Below are 21,374 nucleotides of genomic sequence, written 5' to 3' on the forward strand. Positions count from 1 at the left end.
ACATGGCTTTGCTTTTCTCAAATTTGTAACCAATATTAACTTCATAATCCAGTATGTAGCTGCCAATTATCAGAATATGAATCAAAATTTTTCATGAGCTTGTCACGAATTTCATTAAGACAGTATCTCAGTGCAAACGTGTATATCAACCACCTTCCAAAATAAATAAAAATAGTGGAAAAAAAAATCAAAGGCAGTGTATATGGTTCATGTTCATTCAGGAATCTCATGACAGAGGGGAAGAAGCTGTCCTTGTGCCACTGAGTGCTCTTCTTCAAGAACCTGTACCTTCTTCCCAGTGACAGCAGAGTGAAGAGAGCATGGCCTAGCTGGTTTGGGTCCTTGAGGATAGAAGCTGCTTTCTTAAGACACCGCCTTATGTAGATGTCCTTGATGGAGTGAAGACTGGTGCCTATGATGTCACAGGTCGAGTTAACAACCCTCTGGAGTTTTTTCCTTGTTCGGAGTGTTGGCATCTTCGTACCAGACAGTGTAGCATCACAGTACACCTGCAGAAGTTTGAGAGTCTTTGGTGATGTACTGAATCTCTTCAAAATCCTCAAAGTATAGCCACTGGCAAGCTTTCTTTGTGATTGCATCGACATGGATGTTCCAAAACCGATCATTCAAGATGTTGATACTTCGGAAGTTCTTGACCCTCTCCACTGCTAACCACTCCGAGAACTGGTTTGTGTTCAGATTTCCTCCTGAAGTCCACAATTATCTCCTTGGTTTTGCTAATGTTAAGTGCAAGGTTGTTGGTGTGATTCCACTAAACTATCTCCCTCCTGTACACTTCCTCATTGACATCTATGAATCTACCAATATCTGTAGTGTCATTGGAAAATTGTAGACAGCATTGATCTATTTTAACCTTTCTTGAAAGCTCTCTTCAATCTCCTGTAGAGAGTATTCAATTCATCAAGGTGACTTCTAAACTTATAACCATGTCTTTCATACCTACAGAAATAACTTTGGAGTTTTTGTTCTTCCTAGTTTTCACTATAAATATTCATTACCTTCTCCACCAGTGCAGTCTGGCTTTTGCATGTGCCATCTCTAAAATCTATTAATTTCTTTAGCTTTAAGAAGATATTTGTAAGCCTGCAATCTTTACCACTGAGAACTGTATGACGGGACTGGCTTTACCAGAGGTGTTGCTGCAGCTGTCGGTGACCCTGCTGCACTCAATGCCAAAGCACACATACTGGAAAAACAAACTATAAAATGTACTAGTGATCTCCAGTTAATTGATTGATCCATGGTGCTGAAATAGTGCTGTAAAAATGTACAAGTTAAGAAGTTATAATTCCAAAAGTGTAATGTTTGCCAATCAACAAATTGGCTTTCCGATGCCAGAGAACCATGACGCATCTGAGAAGCAGGCAATTTTTGTTTTTGCCTTTTTATATTAAAAAAAATCTTCTCAAACTAATGATGCAAATTGTGATGAAAGTTAATGCACAACAAATTTAAATTTAGACATGCAGCACGATAACAGGCCCTTTTGGCCCACGAGCCAGTGCTGCCCAATTACCCCCAATTGACTAACAACTCCCAGTATGTTTCAAATGGTGGCAGGAAACCGGAGCCCCCAGGGAAAACCCACACAAACACAGGGAGAATGTACAAACTCCTCACAGACAGCGTAGGATTTGAACCCTGGTCCCAAACGCTGGTGCTGTGATGCATTGCAATAACCACACCTCCTCACAAATTCAGTTTTGAATGAAACATACACAGCCTCTTAGATCAACCATATTTTTTTTCTTGGATAGTACAAAATGGGGTAACTGGAAACTTTGAAGTTAGTGAATGTGTATGTCGTGTTGCAAGGAAACCAGTTGGGTTAGTGAAAATAAATAATGAAATTGACACTGAAATTGAAAGAAAACTATATTTGAAGCTGGAACTCTTAAAAATGAAGGAAATGCTTCAGAATCCTGAAAGAGTTTAAAAAAAACTAGTTGAGATGTGCATGTACCTTTTATTTCTACAATGTGAAAGGGTATCTCTGCAGAATTTTGTACCCAGCAAATGGGTATTGTCTGAGGGACTATACAAGAATTAGCATTTTTCTTTAAAATAGGATAACATTATAGAAAAGTCTAGACTCTAATTGGTATGTGGGAGGTATGTTTTTTCCAGAAAGTGGGAATATGACTTTCATACAAAAGCCTTGCAGATATAGTAATCTTGTATATATTCTCTCCTTTGTTTACACTTGGAAAAAATGTTGTAAGTCTACCCACACGTCTCCGGAGAACATAATATGCTATGTCCCTTCACCTTGGAGGCAGATTGTAAAAATTCCACATCTATCAAAGCAAACACATCCTTTGTCTGTTTATGTTTAAGAAAACTCCGATCACTGACCTAGATGTGTGTCGAGCAAAATTTGTTAAATCAGTGGATTACTTTATTTGGGTCAAGGTTTGGTTTTTCTTTTGACAACTGAAGATGTAACACTCCCCAAAATCTAAACAGTTATCCTGCACTATTTTTACAATGTACATTAAAATATTGAGGCTTTGAACAATTTTTGCTCTGTTCTGACAAATAAAAGCAGAAAATGTTAGAAATGTTCAGCAGATTGGATAGTATCAGGACAAAAAATAAATTATTTGGGTCATAAGAATCCCCTGGCACAGAAATGGGCCCTTGAGCTCAAATGTCTTCCATGCTGGCCAAGGTGCCTATCTGAGCTAGTCTCATTTGCCTGTGCTTGGCCCTTTTCCCTTTACAACTTTCCTATTCCACCTCTCCAAATGTTTTTTTTAAACTGCTGTTTCTACCACTTTCACCTGAACTATGTGTCTTGATTTTGTACACTTCTATAAGGACACTGCTGAGTTCACATTACTCCAGGAAACTGCCCCAACCTATCTAGTCTCTCATAGCTTAAGCCATTTCATTTTTAGACCATCCTTGAATATTTTCTGCACCCTTGACATCCTATAAGTGTGCAACCAGAACTTTACACAGCATACCATATGTGGTCTCATCAATGTAACATGACATCCTAACTCTTGTACTCAGTACCCTGACTAGTGGAGGCAAGCTTGTCAAGCACCTTCATTGGCCTGCCTAGCTGTGTAGCTACTTTCAGAGAACTATACACTAGAATCTCTTGGTTCTCCTGCCATCACTGAGACATTTAAAATAAAGCACACTTATTGCTGATGACATATTGGACAAAATTAATATGGTCGAATATAACTTTTGTAAGCAATTTTGATGCAGTAAGAGAAAACATGTTTCATTGTATATTTCCAATTGTTCACTTGGGCAAGTTGCAGGGGAATAAATAAAATGGTGAACTAATGTAGCTTGTGCATCAAATAGAAAATGTTTAGACTCCTTTTCATGATCACTCAATTTTTGTGCAGCTGTTTGCTTGTCTGATGTCAGCAGATGACAAATGGAAGTTTTGAATGTGCAAAAAACTGATGAGCAGTGGAATGGTAAGGCTGACAGAGGCTTCAAAAATCAGTGCGTAAGCAAACAGCTAGTTTATATGGTCACCAAATCAACACCACTCCAGGACTATTTCTCTGTTCCTGATATTTAAAAAAAAAAAATACTCTATTTGATTAAATTATCAATCATTCAGCCAATACCTCAATCAAAGCATCAGTTTACTTCTTTCTTGAAAAATAGATTTGAGGTATAGGTTGCTGTGAATAATCTGAACTCTGCTGTCCCCTAGTTTCTTTTGATCCATTAGTCTTTATTTTAGTACTGGAGTTTTTGCTTATTGATTTGTCAAATGATAGTCAGAGGAGACTTGTGAAAACATTTATTCATATCTCTTTCAATAGTCAGCTTCTTAAGTGCATTATTCTAAAAATTTCCTGTAATTGTAATCTTGTGATGTCTCATTTTTCCTTTTGTTAGAAAAGTAATTCTACTTTTTGTATTTTCAAAGAATGCAATATAACCCTAAACTTGATCAAAAAGGAAATCATGAGTCATATTTTGCTGGTCCATGAGTAGTCTAATGGTGGAGTTATTAGATTAAACTCAGAAGCCTGGACGAATAGTTTGGAGAATAGCAGCTGTGGAATTTGTATTGTTTTTGAAAGCAATCTGAAAATTCAATTATAAATGACCATAATTACAATTTTTTTAAAAAGATATTTTGTCTTGCTTAATACATGAATGTGTTCCCTTTATGAATGTCTATCAATTGACTTTCTTTCTGCAAGTCAGATAATGCACAAAAATCAATAAGGTAACCATGCCTCAACAGCATTGAAATGAATAGCATCAAAAGCTGAAGACCGATAATAAAGACCAATTACTAAAATAGAAAGGAAACAAATTCTGTTCTTCATAGAAAGAAATGTGTATATAGGTCTAACTTTTGAATTGCAGACCCAGAGAGTGGAGACACAGTGCTGGTCCAAAGGGTTCAACAGCCCAATCCTTATGTTAGTGGCTCCATACAGGCTTTAAATGGCCTGTTAAAGGAGCCAATGCTTTTTATTTTAAAATTCTGCAACTGTGGAGGTCTGTGCTCAACACATTGACCACGAGGAGAGCAGACTCTGGGGAGAAGCAGACCAGTATAGGGCACCAGAAACTGCAGAACCCCCCTGTTGAGGAGAAACACTGGAGACAACCCTACAGGGCAGTCACCACCACGGTGTACCAGTGAGGGCCTCAGTGACTGAGGGACCCACAAGGCTGCAAGTGACTCCCATGGACTGCGGGCTGCTGGAGTCTGGCTCATCGGAACCTGATATTGGATTTGAGAGCGTGCTGAGGGCAAGAAGGGCTCTTGAAGGGCTTCCTGATAATATCGAAAGTTTGGATCTGGAGTCCGGGTTGCCGATTGATCAAGCAGGAGTCTATGCAGCTGTGGAAATGTTGGAGGTGAATCCACGGACACTTGGTGAATATGAAAGGACTTTCTTTTGCTACTTTCTGTAAGGGGTGTTGGGTGACTCTAAGGCGATTCTGACTGGCTTGCGGCAGGCAGAAGGCAATATTGTGTGATATTACATGTTCTGTACTATTGCATGATAATAAAGAAATCTAAACTTAATAGTGTTATGGGAGCATCCCATGGATGCCCATGTTAGGTATTCATTAGCTCAGATAGCCTATACCTGTCAGCAAAGGAAATCTGGTGCCCTTGATAAATCTGGAATATATGCCTCCAGATTCTTAATTGTCATCACATAATATGATCTTGTTAGAAACACAGATTGGGTGTATGCAAGGGTGACATTGAACTTGTAGTTACTTGCCATTTTAATTCTCCATCCCATTTCCTTTCAGATCTCTATCTTTGGCCTTGTGCACTTGTTTCAATGAAGTGAAAGCTTGAGGAACAGCTTCTCATTTCTAACCAAGCACATTAAAATCCTCTGACACAACGTGGATCATTTAAGATGGTTGAATTGTGCCTTTCTGATTTGGCAGAACAGACCAATTCTGATTTCTTCTATGAATTCAGATTTTGTCTCTCCACATACTGCTTGACTTGACTGATTTCTAGCTTTTTTCCAAATTTCTTGATTGCAGTGATTTTATTCTGTTCCATAATTTTCTTTTTTTGTTTTCCAACATCTATTTGTCTCCACCAGGATTGTCTGGGATGAACAAGTCAACTCCACAGTCTCCAAACTACCACAAGTTGTCTCACTTTGGTTTCTCTTGATTACATGCATTCATTTTGTTCTGCTGCCCCCCCCCCCCGCCCCCACACTGTAACTTAAAATATGCCTTTCCAAGTTTTCTTTCTGATGGACAATTACTGACCTGAAATATTAACTCTGGAAAGAGAAGCAAACTGATCTGGCATTAACTCTGTTTTAATACTCTAATATTTTTGTGTTCCTTCGTGGTCTTTGGATTTCCCCATTTCTGCAGCCTCTCCAGATCTGTTTGATTTTTGTACTTCTCTGTGGTGATATGTTTCCTCCATTGAATATAGTTATGATTGGCTATATGTGGAGCTGGCCTCCCCACTGATGACTCATACTCTTTGACTCCTCCCCTGTGGTCCTGGCCCATAAAGGTTGAGCCACCTCTCCCTTCCTGCCATTCCTATACCTGGATCCGGTCCAGCAAGGTTCTCTTGTACATTAAAGCCTATCGTTCCCTCTGCCTCATCCTTGTGGTTACTGGTAGTGCACTACATTCTCCAAATCTGGTCTGTGGTTTGCCTGATTTTTTAAACATTGAGCCAGCCATAAGTTGGCTATAATTTCAGTGGTTTAAACCCATGATCTAGTTTAATTCCTTGCACCCCTTCATATTTCACCTTTTCTTTTTTCCAAAAATGGTCCTTTTAAAAATCTACCATTTGATTAGACTTGTCGTCTGTGCTGGGGATTTTTTTGGTACTTTTGGCTCTGATGACATTTTGTTTAATAATGGAATCTGCCTTGTGTTTAGGAGTATTTAAATGCACTGTATAAACTGCTTGTTAGAAATTTTTTTTTAAAGTACAGATGCTGGAAATCTGAAATTAAACAGAAATTGCTGGTGATTCTCAGTAAGCATGGCTCTATCTGTAAATAGAGAATAGGAGGTAAAGGTTTGGGTTAAAGATTCTTCATCATCTTCTCTTTCCCCCACCAACCCCCCCCCCCCCCCCCACAACCCAACTCTTCCTGTAGTTTAATAGGTTTTTTTGCCAGAAGAGTGGAAAGAGGCAAGTGAAGAGATTGTTGGGGCCTTGCAAAAAATGTTATATACTCATTGGTGATGGGAGAGGTTCCAGGGGACTGGAGAGTGGTTACTGGTGTAACTTTGTTCAAGAAGGGAAAAAGAATAATCCAGGAAATTATGGGCCAATAAACCTTGCATCGCTGGTAGAGAAACTATTGGAATGGTTATTTACAGATTGAATTTGTGCATATTTGGACAGACAGGACCAGATTAGGGGCAGTCAGCATGGATTTGTGGGGGAGGGGGAGAGAAAGTCATGTCTTAACATTTTATTGAAATTTTTGTGTAAGTGATTGCAAATGGTTGAGGGTAAGCAGTGGATGTTGTATACATTGACTTTGGTAAGGCATTTCACAACATTGCTCATGTTAAGATGAAGATACAGATGCATGATATCCATCAATGAGTTAATAGTTTGGAAATGAAATTGGCTGGGTTATGGAAGCCAGAGGGTAGTGGACTTTGGGCTGGAGGCCTGAGTCCAGTGGTGGTAAGTGGGGAGTAGTGTTGGGACTTGTGTTCTTTGTGATGGATATGAAATGCCTCAGATGAAAAAGTGGATAGGTGAGTTTTTAAAGTTTGCAGATGATACTAAGACGGGATAAGTTGTAGACAGTGCAGAGGGCTATCAATGAAAACAAGATGTAAATCAGTTACCGATATGGGCAGAGAAATGGTAGATGGACTTTAATCCAGGCAAGTGTTGCCCTTTGGAAGGTCAGATGTAAGGAAAATGTGTACAGTGATGGTAGGGCTCTTGGAAGTATTATTATGCAGAGAGAGCTAGGGGTCCAGGTCAATGGCTCATTGAAAGTGGCCATGCAAGTGGATAGGGTGGTAAAGGTGGCAAATAATAGGTGTAGCATTGAGTATAATAGTAAGGAGATCAGCAGCTATATAAAACTTTGGTTAGGCTGCAGTGGAGTGGGTTGATAGTCAGAATCCTTTCTTCACGGCAAAAGTTTCACGTACTGGAAGGAATCTGTTTAGGGTGAGGGGGAGGAAGTTTAAAGGATATGTGCAGGACAAATAATATGCCAGGAGAGTGGCAAGTGCCTGGAATGGTCGCAGAGAGTATTGGTAGAAGCAGGTAAAATAATATTGCTAAGAGGCATTTATGACATAGGAATGAGAAAAAGGAATATCTATCAAGTGCAAGCAGCAGACTATTAGTTTGATTTGGACATTATGTTCATCAAAGGTACATAAGATGAAGGGGCTATTTTTGTGCTGTTTTGCTTTTTCTTCCTTCCCACTTATGACGTGTATTCAACCTGATATGTTCACTGTTTTTCTTCCCATTGATGCAACCTGACCTGTTGAACAGTTTTTGTTTTATTAATGCACATTACGATCATGTTAAAAGTTTACAATTTTGTACCTCCCTGGTTTCTGAATTATGGTATATTTACTGCTGTTATAAATTAGCAGAAAATTAAAAAAAGATGAAATCACTTTGGCAAAATAACAATGGGCCTAAGACTCCTTGTAATTTGGCTGTCATATAATGGAAATTTGCAACTAAATTTAGTCCATTAAAAAAAAATACAAGCATAGGTAACAATGCATTTCATATTGCAAAGCTTGTATAAATGTTTTTATTTCCAAAGGAAGTAGAAAGGTGGAAATCCAAATGTGTATCAAACATCAAAGTTGAAACTCCACAGATATTTTTGTACTTGTGGAACTTGAGAAAGAATGACGAGATTGTCACTCCAAGACAAGCTCATAGTTTTTTTTTTGAGTTTGGTTTCACAATATTTAGAATGGGCTGTTTAGCTTCATAGTTCTTCCAGCACTATATTCCAGTGCTTTTCAATTTTTTTGAAAAAAGCTCAATCATTGAGCTGGAAACTTAAAAAAAAATGCTAAGTCATTTTTTTCTTTAAAATGAAATGAGCAAATGTCCAGCAATATGTTAAGTTGCAGTTAGTGTAATGCTGTTACAGTGCAAGTGATCGGGACTGGCTGTAAGGAGTTTGTTCATTCTCCCCGTGTCTGTGTGTGTTTTCCCTGGGGTCTCCAGTTTCCTCCCACCCTTCAAAACCTACCTGGGGTTGTAGGTTAATTGGATGGCATAGGCTCGTGGGCTGAAAAGGCCTGTTACCGTGCAGCATTTCTAAATTTAGAAAAAAATTTAATACTATTAAAGCTTTTGATTTTAACTGTCTAATGGTTACAGCTGCAGCATTTATTTGAATGTTTCCCTTTTTGGTATAATTTAGTTGGGACAGTTTTGTTACTTAGTCCTTGCATTATATTTGGAATTATCACCTAATCTTTGAAATATCGATGGTTATAACAATCTTAATGAAGCTCCGAGGTTATTTAGCATTGGTGGTTATGAATCCTGAATTTATTGGTTAATATTTATTAGGTTTGCTGCTTGGTTTCCTAAGTATCCAATTAAAGCCATTGTTGTATTTTAAAGATTTGCAAGTTTCCAGTTACCTAAGTTTTGAACATGGTTGTGCCTCAGATATTTGAAATCCACTGTCTACAGACCATTTGTTCAATTATGATTTTACCCAATACTTGCAATGCCTGCTGACTTGCATTTGGTTTTAATTTAATAACACTCCAGTACCAAAGGTTTTGATCTTGAGGTTCAAATCACATTTCATTAGCCATCCCATTCTCAAATTTTCTATTGCTCTGTCCTTTGGTTCAGATGTGCCTAAAAAGCTTTGTGAAAAGCTTTGAGAAGCTGGGCATGGCTTATATCAAGTCTGGCCTCCTAGCCAGCCTTGACTCACTTTAATTTGCTGACAGTCAAAACATGCTCATGGCAAGTGCCATCTTCCTGACCCCAGAATACCTAGACAGAAAGAATATGGATGTCAGACTACACCTCTGCCTTCAATATTGTAAACTCACTTTCAAATTTTGTAACCTTGACCTCTACACCCTTCTCTGCAACTGCATCCTTGATTTTTTTTTTAATGTAGTACAGTAACAAGCCCTTCTGGGCCATGAATCCATGTCACTCAATTGCATCCAATTGATCTACGAGCCCCGTATGTTTTGAATGGTGGGCGGAAACTGGAGTCTTTCTGATAGACTGCAATCAGTAAAGAAGAAGAGCAACAAATCCTGCACAATCATACTCCACACTGATGCCCTTCAAGGATGTCATCAATCCCCTCCTATACGCTTATAAGAATGTAGCCAAATACCTCTTCATATCTAAGTTAGCTGACAATACCACTGTTGTTTTCTGGAGATCAAATGACAATGAGACAGAATGCAGGATGGAGACTGAGTTGAGAGGCCTGATGCCAAGATGGCAACTTCTCAATCAGCAAGACAAAGCAGCCAATCATAGACTACAGGAGGGAGGGCAGTGGAGTGTACTCCAATGTCTACATTGAAGTGGAGACAATAAATAGCATCAAGTTCTTGAGAGTAAACCTTTCCAGTGATCTGTCCTTGATCATTGCATTGATAAGGCTGGACAAGGAAACTCACCAGCGCTTCTACTTCCTCAAAGATAGAAGAAGTTTAGCAGGTCCTTGTGTCCCTTCATGACTTTTACAGGTATAACCATCAAAAGAGTGGTGCACCATCTGTATTCATCAGTGCAGTATGGGAATTGCTCTACCCAAGAGCAAAAGAAAAGTTGCAGAAAAAAAACAATTTGGAACCTCTCACAAATCTTCCTTTCTCCACCCCACCTGCTCCTGCCATCAACTATCAACTCCATGTGTGGCACGGTTGGAGTAGCAGCTAGCACAATGCCTTTACAGTGCCCGCGATCGGGAGCAGGGTTCAAATCCCATACTGTTTGTACATTCTCCCCGTGACTTTGTGGGTTTTCCCTGGGGTCTCCAATTTCCCCCCCCCCACACCATTTGAAACATATTGGGGGTTGTAGATCAATCAGGTGTAATTAGTCTGCACAGATTCATGGGCCAAAAAGTCCTGCTACCAGGCTGTATGTTTAAAAAAAAATAATTTAAAAATTAAAAAATCTACACTCTGCTGCCTTGACAATGTAGCCAACCTCTTGAAGGACCGACCTCACTCCGGCCACACTTCATCCTCCCATTGGGGAAAAGGCTCAAAGTGTGAAATTGGGCACCACTTGGTTTTTTGCCTGCAGCCATCAGGCTCCTGAATTAATCTCTCGTTAGTGATCTCCTGTTGCCCTTGCCTCCTGTTTATACTACACACTAATTTGCTCATTCTCTTTTTACTGCTGCACGTGTAGGAGTTGACTTGCTGGACTGCATACAGATTGATCCACTCTAACTGGAGCATGTGATAAACTTGAGTTAGCTAGGTCTTGTCAATCCTTAAATCCAGTATTCTGGGTAATGTGCTGCAGGCTTACATAATTTCATTATAGGTGGCATGTGTTCTGATATCTAAGCAGCATCTAGAATATCTTTTATTAAAATTACATTTTTTAAACCTAAATATTTGGTCACATAATAGATATCTGATGGTATTGTAAATGCTCTTCAAATTCTTCACAAAATTAAATGTGATGGTTTTGTTATAAAAGATTGGAGTATTGTCAATAGAGTTTAAATTTTCAAAGATTGAAGAAGCTGAGAGAATTGCAAGACTGTGGTAAACAATTGTTCAGTCATTTGACTGCTTTTTTTTAAACAAATGACTTTATCATATGTTTTTTCTTTCTTTTCTTTGGCTTGGCTTCGCGGACGAAGATTTATGGAGGGGGTAAAAAGACCACGTCAGCTGCAGGCTCGTTTGTGGCTGACCAGTCCGATGCGGGACAGGCAGACACGATTGCAGCGGTTGCAAGGGAAAATTGGTTGGTTGGGGTTGGGTGTTGGGTTTTTCCTCCTTTGCCTTTTGTCAGTGAGGTGGGCTCTGCGGTCTTCTTCAAAGGAGGCTGCTGCCCGCCAAACTGTGAGGCGCCAAGATGCACGGTTTGAGGCGTTATCAGCCCACTGGCGGTGGTCAATGTGGCAGGCACCAAGAGATTTCTTTAGGCAGTCCTTGTACCTTTTCTTTGGTGCACCTCTGTCACGGTGGCCAGTGGAGAGCTCGCCATATAATACGATCTTGGGAAGGCGATGGTCCTCCATTCTGGAGACGTGACCCATCCAGCGCAGCTGGATCTTCAGCAGCGTGGACTCGATGCTGTCGACCTCTGCCATCTCGAGTACCTCGACGTTAGGGGTGTGAGCGCTCCAATGGATGTTGAGGATGGAGCGGAGACAACGCTGGTGGAAGCGTTCTAGGAGCCGTAGGTGGTGCCGGTAGAGGACCCATGATTCGGAGCCGAACAGGAGTGTGGGTATGACAACGGCTCTGTATACGCTTATCTTTGTGAGGTTTTTCAGTTGGTTGTTTTTCCAGACTCTTTTGTGTAGTCTTCCAAAGGCGCTATTTGCCTTGGCGAGTCTGTTGTCTATCTCATTGTCGATCCTTGCATCTGATGAAATGGTGCAGCCGAGATAGGTAAACTGGTTGACCGTTTTGAGTTTTGTGTGCCCGATGGAGATGTGGGGGGGCTGGTAGTCATGGTGGGGAGCTGGCTGATGGAGGACCTCAGTTTTCTTCAGGCTGACTTCCAGGCCAAACATTTTGGCAGTTTCCGCAAAGCAGGACGTCAAGCGCTGAAGAGCTGGCTCTGAATGGGCAACTAAAGCGGCATCATCTGCAAAGAGTAGTTCACGGACAAGTTTCTCTTGTGTCTTGGTGTGAGCTTGCAGGCGCCTCAGATTGAAGAGACTGCCATCCGTGCGGTACCGGATGTAAACAGCGTCTTCATTGTTTATCATATGTTCTGGATGCTTAAACTGCTTAATTGTGTACTTTTTGAATGATTTAAGACTATTATAATGCAGGAAATGGGGAAGTCGGTTTGCACACGGTAGGGAATTACAAATGATTTTGCAGTAGATAATTGCTTTGGAATGTTACATAGCTGCTCCATGTGGAACAGGATACCAGAGATTAGGACTGCCAGCATTATTTCAAACACAAGGGACAGGCTGTGGGTAGGATTTGACAGAGAAGGATTCCATTTGTTCCAAGAATTGTCTGCAGGCAGGATTGTTTCAGAGTGAGTTGCAATTAAATAGTCCCTTTTCCACTGGCACCCTGTCCCAGGAATTGACTGGGAATTTACTGGGACAGGGTCCAGTGGAAATGGAACATTGTTCGAACGCCGGCATCAAATGATGTCATTTCATGCTGGGGATTAACTACCTCTACCTCTACTCGTATCTGTGGCGCATGCTGACACCAGCTTGCTGATAAAACCAGTGGAAAGGGAACAGCACAAAGTCACTCATTTCCAGTTGAAGGTAGATCCCTGGAGATGAGTTGTGTTCAGAGGAAAAGCAATTAGTGGCCCAGTGGAAATGGCACAAAGGGATTCCTATCCTGGGACACTGCAAAGCCAATTAACTTGGATGCCAGTGGAAAAGGGGTTTCACAAGATCAGCATCAATTTGGAAGTTCTCTTTGCCTGACTATACAAAATCTTGCGCATTGTGACTGGAGATTCTGAGGCAGATGGTGCCCTGAAATTGTTTAGCTTTGAGCAAATCCATTATTTGAAATTTGTGGGACTGGTGCCTGTGCGTTTGGGGTGCGGGGGGGGGGGGGTTCTTTTGGGTAAAATGATAATCCTTACTGATTTAAGCAGAGAAATTAAATTAATTAAACATGAAGTCTTACAACATGGACTGGGGACAGGCCCAATAATGTCCGTTTCTACCAAGTTGACATTCTGCATTGGTCCCATTTTGTTTGCATTTGGTCCATATTCTTCTTAAACTGTGTGCACTATTGCTCAGTTAATATTTTGCACTAGGATATCTAAAGATTTATCGACTTTTGTAAGCATCTCAGTACGACAATTAACATCATTCTCAAATCTTCCTTATCCATATCTGTCCAACGGTCCTTGGAATACCATAATATCTGCTTCTACAGTTACTCTGGCAGTTCATTCCAGATGCAGAGCACTCTCTGAGTGGAAAGAGTTGCCCCTTGGGTCCCTTTTAAATCTGTCCTCTCTCACCTTAAAATGTTACCCTCTAGTTCTAGAATTGTTTACTGTTTGAGGGGAGAGGGGAGAGGGGAGAGGGGAGAGGGGAGAGGGGAGAGGGGAGAGGGGAGAGGGGAGAGGGGAGAGGGGAGAGGGGAGAGGGGAGAGGGGAGAGGGGAGAGGGGAGAGGGGAGAGGGGAGAGGGGAGAGGGGAGAGGGGAGAGGGGAGAGGGGAGAGGGGAGAGGGGAGAGGGGAGAGGGGAGAGGGGAGAGGGGAGAGGGGAGAGGGGAGAGGGGAGAAACTAAGCATTCACTTTATCCATGACTTTTTTTGTTGCATACCTTGATAAGATCATCCTTCACCCTCCTGTTCTCCAGAGGAGAAAGAGCCAGCCCATCAAACCTCTCAGCAAACTCAAGCCCTCCAGTTATGGCAACATCTTAATGAATCTCCTTTGCAGTGCTTTCAACTTATTTATAAGCTTTCTTGAGCTGGGTAACCAAAACTCCACTTGATACTTTATGATCCTGTGCAGATGTATCATGCCCCTCCACTCTTTGTATTCAATACCCTACCCAATGAAGAAAAGTGTGCAAAATGTTACCTTCACCACCTTGTTTCTAAGCTACCATCTTCAAGGAATTGTGCACCTGTGCTCCCACGTCTCTGTTGTACAATGTTCTCCAAATTTTACTATTTACTGTACAAGTCTGGCCTTTATATGACTTAAAGTCCAACAGCTCACACTTGTCAGAGTTAAATCCCTTTTGCCACTCCTTTGCCTCTCTTCCCATTTGGTCTCAATCCTGTTGGAAATGTCGGCATCCTTTCTTGCTGTCCACTACATCACCAATTAAGGGATCATCTGCAAATGTACTCATCATGTTAACTACATTGACATGCAAATTGTTAATGTAGTTAACTAACAACAGAACCAGCATTGTGCTCCGATCAGGAAAGCAATCTGAGAGAATGCTCTCTAATCTCTGTTTTGAATCCTATTGGCCAACTCACCTTGGATTCCATGTGATTCAATCTTCTAGGCTTAATTGCCCTTGGAATCTTTTTAAAGACCATGCTAAAGTCCATATTTTCCAATAATCATTGCCCTGCCCTCTTGGTCACCTCTTCAGAAAACTCTTAACAGATTTGTGAGAAGCTATATTCCACTTACAAATCCATGGTGACTACCTTGAATCCATCCCTGCCAATCTGTGCTGGTAAATCTGTCCCTCAGAATCTCCTTCGCCAACTTTTTTCACTACTGATGACAGGCTTACCAACCCTGTGGTTCCTTGAAATGTCTTTGCTGCCCTTTTTTAAATAGCAGTACAACATTTGTAACCCTCCAGTCTTTTGGCATTTTGCCTGAGGCCAAAGTTTTAGTAAATACCTCACCAAGAGCCTCCATAATGCATTTCCAAGCCTTCAACTTGGTCTCAGGGTGAACTTCTTCAGAGGCGAAAGATTTTCCCACCATGATGCACTTCAAGGCCTCCAACAGCTTATTGACAGTTTGTATGTTGTCCAAGACACCACAATTAGTGTGCTTCATGATGTCAGCTTCCATGATATTCTCTTCAGTAAAGATGGTTGAGATTTTAATGTTCTTTAAAGGGTTCAATTCTTTTCCAGCCACCTTTATGCTTGATAAACCTGCAGAATCTCTTGGGAACTTCCTTTATTCTGCCTGCCAGATCATCTTGTGGCTCCCCCCACCGCCCCCCCCCCCCTGACTTCCCTTGTGTGTACTTGTATACCTCTTGCACTCAATAAGGGAGGTTTTCTTTTAAAATGTAAACTGCTTAAATTGGACATGACTCCTTTTTCCTGAGCAGAACCTTGAAATCCCTTGTTAACCAGGATTCAAACTTAACCCGAACAGAAACCTGCTTGCTCTGAACTTGAGTTACTTAACTTTTAAGTCTCCTAGTTACCAGCATCCCCTTTGCTTTCAACCTCTTCCAGTCAACCTCTGAAAGGTCCAGTCTTTAAAATAGCCATTTCCCCATTTGAGAACTTTAAATGTTGACCAGTCCAATCTGTTTCTATAACTATTTTTGAAGTATTAATATCGTTCAATAAACAGTAAATGGTTTGCTAGCATTCCTCTCTTCTCCAACTCCCACTGATGGAACAGCATGTCGTAAAATGTCAGTCAGTGATGATTGGTTAGACCACACCATCTGGTCTTGTTGTCAAATTGTCAAGGACAAGGCTTCCTGAAATGAAGGGGTTTGAAACACACTGATCCCCAAGTAGTTTCTGGAAATCCCCATTTGGATTATTATAAGGAACCTCCAAAATGCAAGTTTGTATTTATTTAAAAATTTGGCAGGCAGCCATCAATGCTGTACTTCTGCCATTTGAGATTTTCCTGGTCCAAATTTTGTCAAAGATTGATAGGCTTTAGAGGGAAACATTAATTTTTTTTACATAAGAGATGTTGATCTGAAAATGGGACTTTTCAACCCTCTCAAGAATATCTTATCTGATTTTTCAAAAAGTTCTTTGTGATTTTTTTTTGTACCTGGCTGAGAGAATGAACTTGACTTGAAACTTTGTCTCTGACAAAAGATATTGCACCATTGATCTTCCAGAATAAAGTGGAATATCGGGCAATTTTTTTTAACTTGTGGAGTGGGAGTGAAACTATACCAATACTACAATCAGCCTCTGGTCCTTTTAAGGTCTGGTTGAGAGGGAAGTTTTCTTTAATTTTTTTCTGTCTCTGGCATTTGTCTGATCTGTAACTTTTTACATTGCTCCAACTCTTACATTGCAGACTCCTACTTTAACCAATCACCAACTGAAAAATCTCCCCTGCATTGTAATTTACAATGTTTTTACACTTATTTAGTCTTTTTAATAATCTCTTGAATAATTTCATTTAATTTTAATAGTAATAATGGTAATGGCCCCTTCTGGTCCATGCTGCCCAAAATACAACCCCCTACATTTTGAAGGATAGGAGGAAACCCACACAGACACAGGTAAAATTTACAAACAGCTCTGTATTCTAACCTGCACCGTGGGTGCTGTAATAGAGTTGCACTAACTGCTATGCTAACTTGTTTTCACTAAGCTACTTCGTATAATCGACGAATCTTCCAAGGGATGGGGGAGATTTGATAGAACTATACTAATTTGAGGGGCATGCATTCAGGCTTTTTCACTGAAGTTGGGTGAGAATTGAACTATGGGACATTGGTTAAGGATGAAAGGTGAAACATTTAAGGAGAACATTATAGGGAACTTTTCACTCAGAGGATGGTGAGAGTGTGGAATGAACTACCACTGGAAGTGGTGGATGTGAGTTTGATTTCAACATCTAAAAGAAATTTGTATAGGGACATAATGGGAGGGTGGAATGGAGGGCTATGGTCTCAGTGGCATGGGCTATAGAGCCTGTTTCTGTGCTATGATGTTCTATGTATATTGCTTTGTTGGTGAAATGTGAACAAAAGTGCTGAGGCTAACGCATCATCTGTACTTCAAGTTATTTAGAACAGACTGACTAGACTTTAAGATGGCACATAATTCAATTACACAGCAGGGGTTTAAGCCACCATAGACCAAGAAAAGACAAAATGAGCTTGCAAATTATTCTGATTAAAGGTCAATGGGCAAAAACATTAACTGTGTTTCTCTCTCCACAGATATTGTCATATTTTTTGAGTATTTTCAATGTTTTCTGTTTTGGCTTTCAACGTCTGCAATATTTTTACTGTATTTAACATTTTGAATACTTTTTTAAAATGTGGTGCCAGATTGTTCCCATGATTTTAAGTAATAACTTCCCAAACTTCTGGGCAGCTGGCCTTGCAATGAAATTCCAGAAATTTTTAAGTAATGCCTTGAAAACAAACCAGCCGCACAAGAAAAGTGAAATGAAGACAGGCAAAGATGTGAATTTCAGCATTAAATTTTGTTTAATCAGTTTACAAAGATGGGCACTGCTGAGTATTCTGCTTTATTTGAATATCAGAGATTTACGCAGGACAATTGAATTAATAATCATTTGAGTACTGGTGCAATGGTGATGAGCAGAAACTTGCTCAGCAATTTCAAAATGTTCTCAAACAAGGGAAATGGGAAATTTCTAGTTGCTATTATATAGTTTTATTGATACAGTTTAAAGACTTGGCATTTATCACTTTAAATATCAGGTGACCATAATGGACTAGGTCACATTCTTCACGAAGTTGCCACATAACATCACAATGAATTGCATCACTCCATTTGAAGATCCTGCCTATAAACAACAGGCTGGATAGTCCAAATTGTTCCCATTTCCAAGGTTTTTTCACCTCTCAACCATTTCTGTGTCTTGCTAACTACTGATCCATAATCAAACCAATCAACTCTAGATAGGAGTAATAAACTTGTTAATTGTTTGTTTTGCAAGAAAATCTATAGTTCCCAAGGTAAAAACATTTACAGACACATGAATTTAGCCACAACTGTTTTTCAATGTTACATGACAATTCAAAGCTTTTTTTGTACCCGAGGTCCCTATCAGCTCTCAATCAAAGACCAATTTAATTCTGTATCTGTAGATTAATAAATGCTTTGTGGATTTAACAGTGCTTCTTTTTGTTGAAGGTTACTCCTGGCAGCAAGGCATCCTCAGCAAATCTATGTCCTGGTGATATCATTGTCGCTATCAATGAAGACAGTACAGAGAATATGAACCATCTGGATGCTCAAAACAAAATCAAGGCCTGTACTGAGCAGCTCACACTTTCTATAAACAGGTCAGTGACACTCCAAAACATCTCCCACAAATAAAGGCTCAGCTTCATGCTTTTGTGAACCAATGAATATTGATAATAATTTTAAAAACAATTTGCTTTTGTTAATCCACAATGTCCAATTGTAAAATTGCTTTAGTTGTATAATTTTCTGACCTTTTCCATAAAAGCCTACCTTTTGCAATTGCAAATTGTTAACAGTATTATTTCCTCCTCATCAGATTTTACCATGCTCCAGAAAGAGATTTTGGCACTTGGAGAATTTTGCAAATCTCAGAATTGCTCCACAAACTGGTGGGAGTGGTTGGATTTTACTGGGCAGTTTTCTAGGGAAATGGTGGGCTTGAATTTGGAGATGGTTTTAACACCAAAAGCACACTCATTTACTACATCACTAATTATTTCTGTATTGGTTGATTTAAATGGCTACAATATGCATTTGATGTTTTTTTAATTGAAATATGATTTTGTGACAAGATATATTTTCAGCCTATTGTGTTCTAGCTCCCATTAGATTCTCCAAATATCAATGCAAGTGAACTTATCATTTGTATTTAATCTGCTACTTGTGAAACCTTCCAGAGCACAATTTTATTGTTGCTTGTCTACTTGCATTGCTCTTTACAGAAACAATTATTGCTAGTTAAGTGATTTCAGACAAGACAGGGATATGAAGATTGTCATAATTTGAAACATCTTTTCTTTTTATCCAAATGCTTAAACAGTACCACTCTTGCTTTATCTACTTTGAGATGTAACAGCAAATAGTTCCTCTCTTCTATTACTCCTTTCAAGTTTGTAGGAGAGTTGATTGGCCATCAGTTGTTGTGAATCAGCTAAGGACAGGGATTAAATAAATTTTTATTTTGCTTTTGGTTTCCAGACCTGAAACATAAACTTTCTCTTTCCACACATGCTATCTGACCTGACAAGATTTTCCTTGTGTCCAAACAATCTAAACACATATAAATAAAAAAAAACAAGCTAAATGCCATTGATTACACTTGAATAATGCTCAACATGAGAGCAAAGGACTTGTCCAGTTAAACTGGCCACCGTGACAGAGGTGCACCAAAGAAAAGGTACAAGGACTGCCTAAAGAAATCTCTTGGTGCCTGCCACATTGACCACCGCCAGTGGGCTGATATCGCCTCAAACCGTGCATCTTGGCGCCTCACAGTTTGACGGGCAGCAACCTCCTTTGAAGAAGACCGCAGAGCCCACCTCACTGACAAAAGGCAAAGGAGGAAAAACCCAACACCCAACCCCAACCAACCAATTTTCCGCTGCAACCGTGTCTGTCTGTCCCGCATCGGACTTGTCAGCCACAAACGAGCCTGCAGCTGACGTGGACATTTAGCCCCTCCATAAATCTTCGTCCGCGAAGCCAAGCCAAAGAAGAAATTTAACTGAGTGACCTTCTTGACTGACGTGGAAGGAGAGATGGGGATGCTGGGGTAATGATTCAAAGCAAATTGCACAGACTAGATTTAAAAAAGACTTTTGAAATAACATTGTTGGGTTCTGCTTTGATTCTAAATGATTTATTTCTTCCATAACTAAATCATTTTTTTTCCTCCATGCAAAACTGGCATTCAATGGTTTAAGCACTTTTTGAACATCAAAGTGGATGAAAAATATTGCATTTTAATTGTAATGTCATAAGCTTTTGAAAAGGGCAATAGTGAGATTCTTTCATCATTTCAGAATCAATTGCAATAAATTAAGGTGAATGTGCATTTGATTAAGGTACTGTGATTAAACTTTAAAATGAAAAAAATGTGTGGTTTGCATGTTTAGTTAGTTGAGTATGTGAGCTCATTTACTAATATGTAATATAGAAATTATGTACTTTGGGTCAATGAATAACCTCAGATTCTGTATCTTTCAATCACAAAGCAAAGATTAAGTTCTTCTACCTCAATAATATTGCTCACATTTATTACTTCATCGAAGCTGTCTACTATCGAAGCCTTGTGCCACATTTTGCTTGCCCAGAATATCTGTCGGCTCTTTTCTGCCCCACACAGACCTTTCACATGTTACCTACATTGACCTTTTCGATAACTGGCAAAGCTAAAGATGCTTTGTTGAAATGTCTCTGAAATTCAAAACAGTTGAAAATCATTTATTATTTGTTTAATTTTAAATTAAACTTGGACTTGCAGCCCATTTTGGCCTACAAACCGATGCTGCCCAATTACACCCACTTAACCTACAACCCCCAATAGTTTAAAAAAAAAGGGTGAGAGGAAACTGGAGCCCCAGAGAAAACCCATGCAGACAAGGGGATAACATACTAAGACAGTGCAGGATTTGAACCCTGGTCCTGATCATTGGCACAGCCAAATGTGCCATTCAAATCAACATAAGTTTTGAGAAAAGTATCTAATTTGCCTTGCAAACTTTGCCCTACTAATAAAGTGGCTGACCTTGATCTTCATCATGCCCACTCCATTGTTTCCTCCAAAGAACCCAAATATGAAGACCTTGCTCTCTTGGAATAATCTTTCCGGCTTGAGTTTATTTTGTCGAAGCTGTTCAGAATTTCACCCCTATATTCAAAAATGCAAACCAATAAATCCATGAACTGCAAGTTATCACAGGAACCATTCAATTGGAAGCACGAAATCCTCTGAGTAAAGGTTTTATTTAGTGTTTTGTATATTGAAGTTGAATTGCTCATCAAATTATCCCTCAAAACTACTTTAAATTATGTAATTGTTTTTCTATTGAGTAACATGTTAAAACCTTAACTAAACCTTGCAATGTGTTCAACAATTTTCTTTTTTTCCTCTACAGCATGTCTAGCCATCCAGTATTTCCATTTTGGGATTGGGGGAGTGCTTATGTCTGTAGTAAATAAACCTTCTCCAAAGAATAACTCCAATGAATTCCCTCACACAAACTGTAATTTTAGTCTTTTCACTCACTGATCTGTTATATATTTAATGTTGTTGGG

At 39.7% G+C, this 21,374-nt stretch overlaps 1 protein-coding gene across 1 annotated transcript in view; it reads left to right on the top strand.

Annotated features, from left to right (window-relative positions):
- Window positions 1-21,374, top strand: part of LOC138743248 (PDZ and LIM domain protein 4-like) — an 87,399-nt gene that overhangs the window by 19,626 nt on the left and 46,399 nt on the right. Inside the window, exon 2 of the mRNA XM_069898222.1 lies at window positions 18,264-18,415. Coding sequence (XP_069754323.1) covers window positions 18,264-18,415 — 152 coding nt within the window. The remainder of the gene's footprint in view (window positions 1-18,263; window positions 18,416-21,374) is intronic.

The sequence above is a fragment of the Narcine bancroftii genome, chromosome 9 (assembly GCF_036971445.1).
Source record: "Narcine bancroftii isolate sNarBan1 chromosome 9, sNarBan1.hap1, whole genome shotgun sequence".
Taxonomy (NCBI): Eukaryota; Metazoa; Chordata; class Chondrichthyes; order Torpediniformes; family Narcinidae; genus Narcine; species Narcine bancroftii.